Source organism: Lathyrus oleraceus, chromosome 5, assembly GCF_024323335.1.
Source record: "Lathyrus oleraceus cultivar Zhongwan6 chromosome 5, CAAS_Psat_ZW6_1.0, whole genome shotgun sequence".
Classification (NCBI taxonomy): domain Eukaryota; kingdom Viridiplantae; phylum Streptophyta; class Magnoliopsida; order Fabales; family Fabaceae; genus Lathyrus; species Lathyrus oleraceus.
This window is the reverse complement of record NC_066583.1, coordinates 550,056,099-550,070,692: the sequence shown is the minus strand read 5'-3', so window position 1 is coordinate 550,070,692 and position 14,594 is coordinate 550,056,099. Positions and strand designations below refer to the sequence as shown.

The 14,594-nt window shown below is 30.7% G+C and overlaps 1 protein-coding gene across 1 annotated transcript; it reads right to left on the bottom strand.

The window, feature by feature from the left end:
• Positions 1-9,158: 9,158 nt before the first annotated feature.
• LOC127081998 (uncharacterized) lies at positions 9,159-9,782 on the bottom strand. The gene is made up of 2 exons (XM_051022223.1): positions 9,464-9,782; positions 9,159-9,349 (listed from the first exon to the last, which is right to left on the bottom strand). The coding sequence occupies exons 1-2, from the start codon at positions 9,780-9,782 to the stop codon at positions 9,159-9,161; spliced, it is 510 nt and encodes a 169-aa protein (XP_050878180.1).
• Positions 9,783-14,594: the final 4,812 nt, after the last annotated feature.

Sequence of the window (14,594 nt, the reverse complement as noted above, 5' to 3'; positions counted from 1 at the left end):
AAGTTTTATGAATAAATCTTGGAGATACAAGAAATGAAGTGTCTTGAAGATGGAGAAAACGTAGAATCTAGGAGTCAGTTTGACTTTGGTCAATTGTTGACCAGAAAGTCAATAGTTGACTAAAGTCAATTCTAGGTCAATTGTAACCTTTTTTCCTTTTTAGTGCAACTTATCTAATTTGGCTCTTGTAATGGATGTATGATGAGTTTGTATTGAAGAAAAAAGATCTTTGAATTGTAGTATGACTTGGTTCTTAAGAAATGTTTTTCCCTCCAAAGTTGAATTTGAAATGTACTTGAAAACTTTGATCATGAATCTTGCAATTTGGACCATGGATCTTAATGCCTTGTCTTGAATCTACACCACACATACCGAATAAGTGTAATGACCAAGCCCATAAACAAACTTAATCAATCAAATGAATCTCCCATGGTTGACCAATGTGATATCTATGAATTGCTGATAAAATCTAAAACCAATATGCCACTCATATGATTCGTAGATACCAAAGATCAAGGATTATGGTTTCATGGTCTTAAACTCAAGATAAATGTCACCATTATATCAATGTATCATGGTATGCCCTGGACTTGGATTTCAAGGAAACCCTAGCTCCTTGTAGATCATAAACATCAAAAGTCTATGTTTGATGCAAATGGTAAAAATAAATGTGTTATGATGCTAATGAACATGTAGATGAGTCATAAAGCAAAAGTCAGATGAAAAAAAAGCAGGACAAATATTAGGGTATGACGGGATGAATAAATAAAAAATAGGGAAAATTCGTCAGGCTAATATTCATCTCATCTAACGAGTTTTTATAGGCTCTCAAAGAATATTAAAGAAGACTTTGGTGCTAAGTAAACCTAAAGGAAAATTCACTAGGAAAATTATAGCTCGCCTAGCAAACTAGTGTAACTTTTGGAAATATATAAATAGGGGTGCTTAGCTAATTATTTTCATACTAGTTTACATAGTTTTAGTTAGTTATATAGTTTATTAAAACTCTCGGAAATAGAGATCTAAAGTTGTCATAATAGTGAAGTCTTGTTGAGGTGGACCGACCGAAGAATAACAAATTGTTCAAATGAAGTTTTTCTTTTACACTTTCCATCTAGCTGCCACTGTCTTGTGTAGCTAAGTTCTCTCTTTTTAGAGTTAGGTTTGTACATTATTATGTATTTTATTTACTTTATATGATCATGGTATTATAATCATATTAATATATCAAATATATTTGATCTTTCATCTTTTTCTTAATACTTATTATATATGTATTATGCTTATAAATCTACGAGGTGTCAATATGGTCTCATATTCCTATACTAGGCATGGAAATAGAACTAGTACATGCAGATACTCGCCTAAACTCGCTTCGAGTTTGACAGAGAAAACCGTTTTGACTGAGTTTGGGTCCATGTTTGAATTTTCCCCGATTACTTCTGTCAGAGACACCAGTATTCACCCCGATCCCTCCCTCTCCATATCATATTGAACTTTATAATTTAATTTTAGTAATTCATAATATTAGTTGTATAGCCAATACTTTGATATTTTGACTTTTACTTTATTATTTGAAATGTATATTTGAAATTTTTTGGGATTGATTACTTTTATCTTTGTATTATAATTTGATGTTAGAGAAAGAGACTATTTCTATTAAAAATATTGATTATGGTAAAGGAATGAGAGTAAAGCAGGAATGCTCGAACTCAACCAGAATTCATTTGGGACACGTTTGGGGTTCAATTCTTCATCCCTGACGGGGATCAGGGTGGGTAAAGAGAACTTATGAGCAAAAGATAAAAATATTCTTCACCATATCATGTTGTCATGCCTAGTCTATACCAATGATAATTATTTATATATATATATATATATATATATATATATATATATATATATATATATATATATATATATATATATATATATATATATATATATATATATATATATATATATATATAACATAATGATTTCATATTGTTTAACAGAATACTAAATTTTCAATAACCAAATCAGCTATTTTCAATAAACAATATGAATTATATCAACTATGTATTTTGTAACATGGATATTGTTTCTAAATAATAGGTGATAATACATATATTGATGGTTAAAATAAATAAGTATAAATAGTCATTGATATACATCAAATTATAATAATTGCAACATCTAACACCAACATTCTCCATCACTAATATTACTACTATTCTAATTTCTTTTCTTTTTAAGAATAAAAAATATTTTCAAACAATTAAATATTTTTTATACATTAAATAATAATCATTTCAACTACGAAATATTTCTTAATTCATAGGATTTAATAGTTTTAGTCACTATATTATAATTTTTGTTGACAACTGTTACAATATTTTTTATTTAAATACTACAAAGGAAAAACTGACTAATACCTAAAAAAAGAGTGTACTTTGACAAAAGAACACTTAAATTTTATTTGATTTTTTATTTTTAAAAAGGACATCACTTTTCTGTAAAAACAATGTTAAAGTTTTATCAATTATTTTTGTTAGAAAAGGAGATCACTTTTATAAAAGAAAAAACAATATTAAATTTATAAATATTAATAATATTTCTCACTAAAAATACTTTCTTTTTAATTTACACACATCCGCACACATGCTTACACACATACACAGTCATATTTATTGAATCAAGTATGCCATGAACAAAGTCAATATTCCTCCTTCACTTCAACCAACTTTTCTTTCAAATAATTTTTCATTTATATTCTGTAACACTCTACAAATTTTAAAATATAATAGAGGAAAATTGGAATAATAAGCCCATTATTATGAACAATAAAGAGAGTTTAAATCACACATATATATTTTTGGAATCATGACACTATCAAATAGAATAATCTCTTCCATGATCCTTGATGAAATTATGGCAAGTGTCATCAAGTAATGTAATTTGTAAAGATTCGTATCCCACAATTTTTACTAGGCGCTTATACATTTATTGAGGTAATAAAGGGAACACTTCGGGGGTAAAATATATTTTGCAAAGATTTTTTTTTAAAAAACTATTAATTAAAAATGACTTTTAATCATGTGTCAATCTTTGTCCGACTTTAAGATAACATCTCAAAATTTTGATCATAAATTATAAAAATATATCTCTCTCTATACTTTTTATGATTTATTATTTATTTAATATTATTATAAGGAATAAGAAAATATTAAATTAATAAACATCTTGTGTTTACTTATTTTATTCTTGAAATGGAAAATGTAAGCTTTACAATAATTAACTTTTTAATTAAAATTCAAAGTTATCTATTAAATATATTTTATTATTTTATTCGATTTGCTATGATAGCATAGTGATACAATATTTATTCGTGGCATAGTAAACTATTTGATGAGTTATTATTATATTTAAATTGATTTAATCAAATATGTACTTTTAATTGTTCTTGAATTTAATTGCATATATAAGTAAGAAATATTATAATTATTTAACAAGTCATTGATTTAGTAAATTGTCACATCCTCTATTTTATTTAAGTAGAACCACAAAATTTAATTTTATTATTTACGGTGGTTAATTTATGGTGATGTTATAGTCTAATATGAAAAATTAAATAATCTAAAAGCGAGGGGTATGTGTGATATTGTTGTTATTATTTTATTAATTAATTTTGAATAATATAGGTAGGGGATTTAATATTATTTGATGTAGAGTTATTGATATATTTGAAATTTGAGATATTCAGATAAGTGGAAAAGTAAGTTATTGATTATTCAATTATGCAACTCCCTTTAATAGTTTCTTTTCTATATTCTCCATCTTCTCTCTCAACTCCCAACCTTATAACATCCACTTATTCAGATCATCCATCACCATGACAACAATCCTTCACAATAATATTTTAATTTACGATTTTTTAATTTCACAAATAAACTTCTCTTCACTATCACATCTCTATGATTCATTTCAACACCTCGCAAATTCTTAACTTTCAAAAATACTAAACACTTAATCGTTCAGTCCACCGTAGCATATCTATAATAAGTTGCATGAAGAAAGTGTATAAGAACTTTTTCTCCTACACTCATATTACATAAGAATTATGTTGTAAAATAATGATGAAATATTTTCTCAATAAAAAAAATAATAATAATAATAAAAAAAAAGATAAGATATTTCCTGATTTGCGTTTATACATTATCGTTAATTGTGTTTTAATTTTATTATTATAGTTACTCTTTTTATTATAATCTTTTGATATTGCTATATGTTAATATCAATATATTGTTAATTATTAATTTTATTTAATTAGTATTTTTATTTCTTTCATTAACATATTTGTATATATTTATTGATTGACATCAGTAGTTTTTAGGAAAGTAGTTTAGTTTTGTGAAGTAATTTTTCTTTTAAATTATCTCTGTTTTTGTTATTAGTGGGTACTCTTACTTAGTTGACCTTGTTCATAATAAAATTTTAATGTGAATATATTTTTATGATATTCTATTAATTATTTTATGATATATTTTTTTATGGTGAGAATGATTCAATGTGGATAAAAATATTCTATTAACTGTTTTATGATATGTTTTTGTGGATGTGTTGCCGGAAACCAACACGAGGATGTTTTATGATATGTTTTTATGGATGTGTTGCCGGAAATCAACACGAGGATATATCAGTTTTCTTTTTTTTTCAATTTTAGTATTTTATATAATGAAGGGAGATACATTATTTTTATTATTTTTCATCCTAATTATTTTTGACACTTAATAAATAATATTTTTAACTATTATTTTTAAACTATTATAAATATTTTACTTTATAAATATTCAATTTTCTAAATAAATTTTTTTTTTAAAAAAAGAGTTGGAAATTTTAATAAACAAAATTTTAAATAATATCTTAGTTAAAAATTTGGGATGTTATAATTGATATTAGAGCAATAATCCTCGTAAAAAAGAAAAATATTGTTGGGGTGGGATAATATTGTAAACTTTTGTGATAAATATTATTTTGATGATTTTATGTTTTATTATATAAAAAGTATTTATGAATACATTAAAGGTTAGTAATATATATTTTTATGTATAAATATGTTTCTACCTTTATGATAATAATTTGTGTCGTAAAAATGATAATGTATTTTATTTTATGTTTGCTTAAATAAAATGTATAAAAAAAGACTTTAAAAATAAACGAATGTATTAGAAAACAATGATAAAGTAATAACTTTTAGTTGCTATAATGTTAATAGATTCATGCATTATAGGATTTTATCAATAATTGAATATCAACTAATTGTACTTAATTTTATTTTGACATTTAATATTTTGATTTTTCTCATGTTATAGGTAAAACGGTATGATTTTTGTTTACTTATAAAGTTATTGTCTGAGTTGAATAAAAACAACAAATTATTCTGAAAAACACTTGTTGTATATATTTTAAAACGGTTAGTTTTAATATTTTGATTCATAAATTATTTCTAATTAGTGGATTGATTTTGAAAATATTTTGAAATTATGCAATAATTATTAGACCACTTTTGTTTATTATTATTAGTTTATTGATTGAATGAATCTAAATTAACTAAAAAAAATATTCCATAAATATTTATACTAAAATTTAGTGACTACACTATTCAATTTGATTTTTTCAAATTTATTATAATTAAAAATTTGTTTTAAGTAATCAGTTTCAGCTATCCAATGCTTTAAACTCCGTTTCAAAATGATTTACGAAGGCGTTAACGAAAAGTTATTGTTTTTCTGAAATTTTCAGCACGATTTTATCTCTTAAACCCTAAAAACATGCATGAAATCATCCCCGAAAATATTTCATGCTTTTTAACTCTATCATAAACATACTAATATCAATCACTACTTATATTCGTATAATCAAATCAATAAATTCACAATTTTATACCCTACCTTCATCATAATCATCATCTCAAACCCTTAACATACCAGAAACATAAAATTCAGCAACAATTCAAATTTCATCATCAACAAATATCAATTGTTATAGCCACAACAATTACAATTCATTCCTCACCATCATGGTTACAAATCAACAACAATCATAACATGACATAAGACCAACCTAAGAGGGTGAAGACCTCTCACTATTGTCTTATGATTAGACACCCTTGTAGGAATAGTTCCCCCCTTACCTTCAAATTTTAACCTTCAACCTCTTCTACAATGATGATCTTCTTCTTCCTACCCTTGCATCTTACCTTTAAATCTTATTATTATTATTACTATTAATCTCATTGTGTCCAACACCTCCTAGTTCTTGTTAATACTACCATATCTCTCACTTAAAATTCTAATATTCTAGGGACACTACTACATACCCAAGGCTCCCATACCACCTCAACTATTTATAACACATACAATACAATTAAATTATTCTAGAGAATTAGATAATTCAAATGGAGTGTTACAACTCTCTTTCACTTAGAATATTTTCGTCCTCGAAAATTTACCTGATAAAAGCAACTCCGGATACACTTCTCGCATCCGGCTCTCCAGCTCCCAAGTCATATTTCCTCCAGCAGCTCCTCCCTAGACAACTTTCACTAGAGAAATCTCCTTACGCCTCAAATTCTTCAACTCTCGATCCTCAATCGTCACAAACAATGCTTCTACCGTAAGGTTGTCCCTCACTTACACATCATCCATCTGAATCACATAAGACAGATCAGGAATATACTTCCAAAGTTACGACACATAGAATACGTCATGCAAATCCGAAAGATCGGGCGGCAAGGGCACTCTACAAGCCACAGTTCCAATTCTCTGAGAAATCTGATATAGACCGATAAACTTAGGAGTAACCTTCTTTGATTTCAGTGCACGCCCAACACCAGTCGCATGATTGACTCTTCGAAACACATGATCACCTTCCCTAAATTCCATATATTTCCTCCTCTTATCATGGTAGCTTTTTGCCTACTTTGTGATGCTTTCATTCTATCTCGAATCAACTTCACCTTCTCAATAGTCTGCTGGACTATTTCTGGTCTAAGTACAACACTCTCACCAGATTCATACCAAAATAGAGGTATCTTACACCTCCAACCATACAATGCTTCAAACGACGTCATTCCAATGATAGAATGAAAACTATTATTATAAGTGAACTCGATCAATGGCAGATGACTATCCCAAGTACCTCATTGTTTGAGTACATAAGTCCTTAACAAGTCCTCTAATGACTGAATAGTTCTTTTTGTCTGACTATCAGCCTGTGGATGACAAGCAGAACTTAACCTCAGCTTAGTACCTAAAGCTTTCTGCAAACTTCCCCAAAATTTGGATGTAAATTGTGGGTACTATACTCGACGGGACACCATGTAACTTCACGATTACCCTGATATAAATCTCAGCCAACTTCTGTAACGGGAAACTGATATTAATCAGAATAAAATGGGCTGATTTCGTCAGTCTATCAACAGTCACCCATGTTGCATCAAACCCTCTTGGAGTATTCAGTAATCTGGTCATGAAGTCCATCAAAATATTATCCCATTTCCACTCTGAAATACCCAATGGTTGCATCAAACCTGAAGGTTTCTGGTGCTATACATTTGACATCTGGTCATTCAAACATGCATACATAAACTGTGCCATATGTCGCTTCATTCCATGCCACAAAAACATTTTCTTAAGGTCTTGATACACTTTATTAGCTCCAGGATGAATAATCATACTACTTCTATGACTTTCCTCTAAAATCATCTTCTTCATATCATAATTATTAGGCACACATACTCTACCTCGAAACCTCAGCACTCCATGCTCATCCACTTTAAAGTCATTTTCTTTGTTTGGATTCATTGAAGACAATAAATCTTCCAGTTTCAAATCTAGCTTCTAATTCTCCCTAATTTCATTAAGGTATTCATTATTCACCTTCAACATACCCAACATCACGCTTCCTGGTGTGAATTCACAAACCATACTCAAATATCTAAACTGCTCAATGATATCCAACTCTCTAATCATAAACGTCGACATATGTAGACACTTTCAACTCAAAGCATCAACCACAATATTAGATTTACCTGGATGATAATTTAAGCCAAAATCATAGTCCTTCAGAAATTATAACCATATTCTCTGCCTCGTATTCAACTCCTTTTGGTCAAATAAATACTTTAAACTCTTATGGTTTCTAAACACTTCGAATCTTGAACCATAAAGATAGTGCCTCCAAATTTTCAACACAAATACCACTTCTTCCAACTCTAGATCATGAGTAGGATAGTTACTCTCATGTACCCTCAATTATCGTGAAGCATAAGCCACCACTTTACCATCTTGCATCAATATACCGCCCAACCCATTTTAAAAGTGTCACAGTATACTACAAATGGTTCATGAGGATCTGGAAAATTTAAAATTTGAGCTATAGTCAACTTCTTCTTTAACTTTCTGAAGCTCTCTTCACAATGAATATCCTACACATAGGTCTGAACCTTTCGAGTCAACTGAGTTAATGGAAGGGATAAATTTGAGAACCCTTTGAAAAACCTACAATAATAACCTGTCAACCCCAAGAAACTTCTGATCTCTATAACCGATTTATGAGCCTCTCATCGTAGCATTGCATCTACTTTGGATGGATCCACTGCAGTGCCATTACCATAAATAATATGCCCGAGGAAACTCACCTCTTGGAACCATAACTCACACTTTCACAACTTCTCTAACAACTTATTCTCTTTTAACACCTATAATACAATCCTCAAATGTTTTGCATCTTCTTCATTCGATTGAGAATAAATCAGAATATCATCGATAAAGAATATGACAAACGTATCAAGATAAGGATGAAAATGTGATTCATATACTCCATAAACATACCAGGTGCATTCGACACCCTGAAAGGCGTCACTGAATATTCTTAATGGTTGTATCGAGTTCTAAACACCATCTTCTGAATATCTTCATCCTTAACTCGGATCTGATGGTAACCTGACCTCAAATCAATTTTGATAAACACACGAGCATTACCAGTTGGTCCATCAAATCGTTGATTCCCGGAAGTGGATCCTTGTCATTAATCGTCACTTTATTCAACTGTCGATAATAAATACACAGTCGCATACTACCATCCTTCTTTTTTACCAACAACACTGGAGCTCCTCAAGGTGACACACTTGGTCTGATAAATTTCTTTTCAAGTAAGTCTCCCAAATGATTCTTCAGTTCTTCCAACTCTGATGCTGATATTTTGTATGGTGGCATAGAAACAGGTCTAGTACCAGGAACAAGATCAATAGCAAACTCCACCTCTCCCTCTAGTGGGAAATTTGAAATATCATCTAGAAATACCTCTGGAAGTTCACATACCATTGGTAACCTTTTAACTACTATTTGACTCTAAACGGACAAGGAAGCAAACATTGCAAACACTTTAGCTTCATTTTTCAACAATTATTCCAATTGACCAGCAGATATAAAACTATCTTCTTCTTCTTCATCAGCAGCAAGAAATCGTACTGACTTGTTGTAGCAATTGATATAAACATGGTTGAATTCCAACCAGCTCATCCCTAGAATGACATCATGATCACTTAGTGGCAGAAAAATTAAGTCCACACCAAAGTCTCTACTATAGATTGAGAGAGGAAAATTCAAGCAGATTAAAGAAGTAGACACCGACCCATTAGTTGGAGTATCGATAACTAGTCCACTACTCAAAATATACACCACAAGGCCCAATATTTTCACACGGTCAGCAAAAATAAACGAGTGTGTCGCATCCATGTCAATAATGGTAATAAAATGAGTGTTGTGAATGTAGCATGTACCTCGAATCAACCTGTCGGAACCGGTAGTCTGACGTCCTGCCAGTGCAAACACTTTCCGTCCAGACTGAGCTTTCTTTGGCTTTTGACAGTTGGTGCTAATGTGACCAGGTTCCCCTCAATCGTAACAAGTTAGCACATTAGTCTTACAATCAGCAATAAGGTATCCTGACTTCCCACACTTGAAGCACTTCTTTTTACCACCCTTGCATTCATTGGCGCGATGTACTGCACCACCACACCTGTAGCATTTGATAGGAGCGAGAGTCCCTCCCCCACTTAGCTTCTTACCCTCTGAAACCTTTTGTTTCCCTTTGTCAGCTGGAGCACTATACAATTTTCCAGGATTCAACTTATTTCCCCTCTTTTCACTCAGACTTTTATAATGAGCAGACTGGGCCCTATTGTCCTCATCATAAATCCTGCATATGTTCACCAGTTCCAGAAACCGGCGAATCTGTTGATAATTAATGCACTGCTTGATCTTAGAACGCAACCCATTCTCTAACTTAATGCATTTAGAAGCCTCTGCAGCTGTACCAATATAATGTGAACAGAATTTCACAAGTTCCTCGAACTTGGAAGCATACTAAACAATAATAGAATTCCCTTGTTTCAGCTCTAGAAACTCAACCTCTTTCTTCCCACGCACATCTTCTGAAAAATATCTCTCAAGAAGTTCTCCTCTAAATACAACCCAAGTGATTTCATTGCCTGCAACCTCCAATCTCTGACACGTATTGTCCCACCCATCATCAGCTTCCTATGCTATCATATTCGTACCAAATTGAACCTTTTGTGCTTCAGTACACACCATAACTCTGAAAATATTTTCAATGTCCTTCAGCCAAGCTTGCGCTCCATCCAAATCATACTTTCCTTTGAAAGTAGGTGGATTATTCCTCTAGAAGTTTTCCAAGTTGAGGAACTCATCATTCCCTCCATTCTGGTTGTTCTGCACAGCTTTAGCCACTACTTGCAAAGCGGCAGCAATAACACCATCATTTCTCCCAGCCATATTATGAACAACATCAATAAATAAGGATTAGAAGAAACTTTACTCGGTTGTGTTCATACACCCGTCGTACACTACTGACACACTATAACACTTGGCCAAACAGATCAACCAGGCTCTAATAGAACTATGTAATACCCTACTTCCCATCTCAATAATTAATAAAAATAATATAATTCTATCCAAGTAGGATGTCACTTCAGAATCCAATAAGTATGAATGTTACTTCATTTAATCAAAAAGTATAGTCCAAACATCGGAATTAAACAAAAGTATGACATCCATAGCCTCAACAAATCATCCACACCAAAAGTGGTTCAATAATTACATTAAATTAAAAGATATGTAACAGAATAACATAAAGAAAATAACATATTCCCCGGTGTTACGTATCAGAGAAACTCCACTAGTAGACTCGACCAATAGTAGTATGAGGCACATCTCCAACTACTTAGGTACCTGATTATCTATACTCTAAGGGAACACAGACACAACAAACACAAAGGGGTGAGAAATTCATTTATATAATAAATGGTGTATAATAATTAAGAGAGTAATATTTATACACAATTCACATTCATTCACAATCACATTCCCATTATAACAAATGCACAAGCACAACATAATTACAATGCAATGAGACCCGACAACATTACACGATTCATGTGGTACAATTCTCATCAATGGTTCATCATACAAACCTTATTCCCCCTTTGGAATCTCGAACTCCTCTTTCTGAGTTTTGGATAAGTCTTTCGTCCCCCTTCGGTACTATGACTTATCTCATTCAATATATCAACAATGAATCTATGATATGATAATAATTTAATTAACATAAAAATTATAATAATATTTAGTAATCCATAATTGATCACATAATTACAACCATGCATAACTTAATCTACCCTTTTGTACTACCATCAATATAATCAAACACACCCTCCTAATCATTCACAACACACCAAATAATTTGTCAATATGAACCTCGTCCATATTCGTCATATCATACACTTTTTTCCTACCTACTACCGACCTTTGATAAAATTGTTACAAATATTTTATCCTTGAAATAATGTTATAACCCTCTACTTCAGCTACCCAACGCTTCAAACTCTGTCCCAAAATGATTTATGAGTTGAAAGTTATGATCGAAATCGCACACAAAGGCGTTACTAAAATGTTGTTTTTTTCTAAAATTTTCAGCACAATTCTCATCTTCTCCAACCCCCAAAACGTCCATGAAATCATCAGAAAAAATATTTTGTCCATGAAACAAAGTTATAAACTTATATTTTAGCTACTCGGCGCTTCAAACCTCATCTAAAAATAATTTATGAGTTGAAAGTTATGATCAAACCCGTGTACGAAGGCGTTACCAAAAAATTGATGTTTTTCTGAAATTTTCAGCATCCAACCCCAAAAACTTGTATGAAATCATCACCAAAAATATTCCATGGTTTTAAACTCAATCATAAACATACAAATATCAATCACTACTTACATTCATATAATCACACCAATAAACTCACAATTTCATACTCTACTATCATCATAATCATCATCTCAAACCCTCACCATACAAAAAAAAATATAAAATTTAGCAACAATTCAAAATTCATCATCAATAAATATCAATTGTTATAGCCACAACAATTACAATTCATTCCTCACAATCATGGTCACACATCAACAAACATAACATGGCATAAGACCAACCTAAAAAGGTAAGGACCACTCACTACCCTCTCATGATTAGACACCCTTATAGAAATAGTTCCCCCCTACCTTAAAATTGTAAGATCCAAGATCTTCTACAATTTTGGTCTTCTTCTTCCTACCCTTGCCTCTTGTCCTAGTTCTCTCTTTTCCAATTCTTTCACGTACGTTCTTAACTCTCTGGTATTTGCTCACCTTTTTATAAAATTAAAAAAAAAATCGAGTAAGATGATCTTCACTCATATATATATATATATATATATATATATATATCAAATTTTCTTTTGGAAATATACTAATCACTTTATCCCATAACTCCCAAATTAACTTTATATTACTAAACTATATACTGAGTAATTTTTAAGATAAGATTATAACTACATTCGAAAATAAACGTTTTATAACCAAAAAAAATTACAAAAGGAATATTATTTTTATACACTTTTAAAATAACCTTTTATAAAATTTAAGAAAAAGCAATAGATCTCAGTTAACATAGTTTTCTTCAACCAAAAGAGGTTCAAGATCATTTTGCAGCTGCCTATTACACTTTCCATTCCATGCGTTTCCTCATTCATGCATGATGTAAAAAACCACCTTCAAATTCACTCAAACACAGAAAAGGTAAATATTTGTGAAGACATGAGAGAGACGTTAAAATATTTTCCAATAGATTATATACTTTGATGCTTCAAATTTAATGATGTATTTCCTACCTGCCTCCACAAACCTTTAGCCAAATCTATGCAAAACAATTAATGGTCTAGTAGTCTTACGAATGCTGTTAACTTATTTCTTTAGTTGGTGTATATAGTATTTTTTTAGCAAGACTTTCTAATAAAAATTAATAGGGTCATACGTTTTTTGGATAATTATTAACCCACAATCTAATTATTTTGATAATTTTTACTTATTAAACAACAGCCTAATTATTTTGATAACTTTTACTCTAACTGAATAAACTTTGGTAACAAGTAATATTAATCACATTAGTACAAATGGAAAGCGAATTCAATTTCTTTAAGTTGACATTGAGTTCGAATTTTTGTAAAAAAAAGATATGATTGAGACAAGAGATTTTACTAAATATCTCTAATTTTATAAATTAATAATAAGAAAGTTAGTGACTATTTCAAATCAATAATATTGAATAGTAATTCTTTGTGTCGAATCAGGTTGTTTGACAGAGGCAAGGAAGATGTTGAAATGCATTGTGTTGTCGAAACGTCGAAGTAGTGAATCTCGACAGAAATTTTGACTTAGGTCTAACTTTGTAGTGTTAGCAGAATTATATATGTTGGGTTTTGTTTAAGGAGCAAGCAAACCTAAATCTATAAATAAGGAGTAACTCATATGATTGTATGAGGAAACTTTTGCATTTGTCAAAAATAAACCTCAAATTTTGGAAGCAGCGAGCAGCTCTGCTGAAAATCTTTTCTTCTTCCTCTATTTTGCATAAACCCTAATTTTCTTCTTCTTCAATTTTATCTTTTCTTTCTTCTTTCATTAACAATTGTGCAGCGATAATCATCTTACAATCAAGATTTGTTGATTCACTCTAGTGAAGAGTGAAGAACAATAAGAAATTCAACCGGTGTGATTGAATCATGCTCATCAAGATCGCAGTGGAATTCTCCATAGTTTCTGGTGAATTTCCAACATTTGGTATCAGAGCACCGGCTGAGCGATTCATGGGAAGAAAAACATGATGGCGTTGAATCATTCGAATGGAAATTTTCCCACGAGTCTCCCAATTCTGAAGAGTCAAAATTATGAGAATTGGTGTAAATAGATGAAGGTTATTTTCTATTGTCAAGATCTTTGGGATCTTGTGAAGAAGAGAGTAACACCGCTCGTAGAAAACGCAACGGATGAAGAAAAGGCTGCACACAAAGAATTGAAGAAGAAAGAGTATAAAGCTCTCTTTATAATTCATCAATGTGTTGATTCTGATAATTTTGAAAAGCTGAGTGATATTGGTTCAACGAAAGAAACATGCGAAATTCTTAAGAAATCGTTTGGAGACGCGGAAAAGGTGGA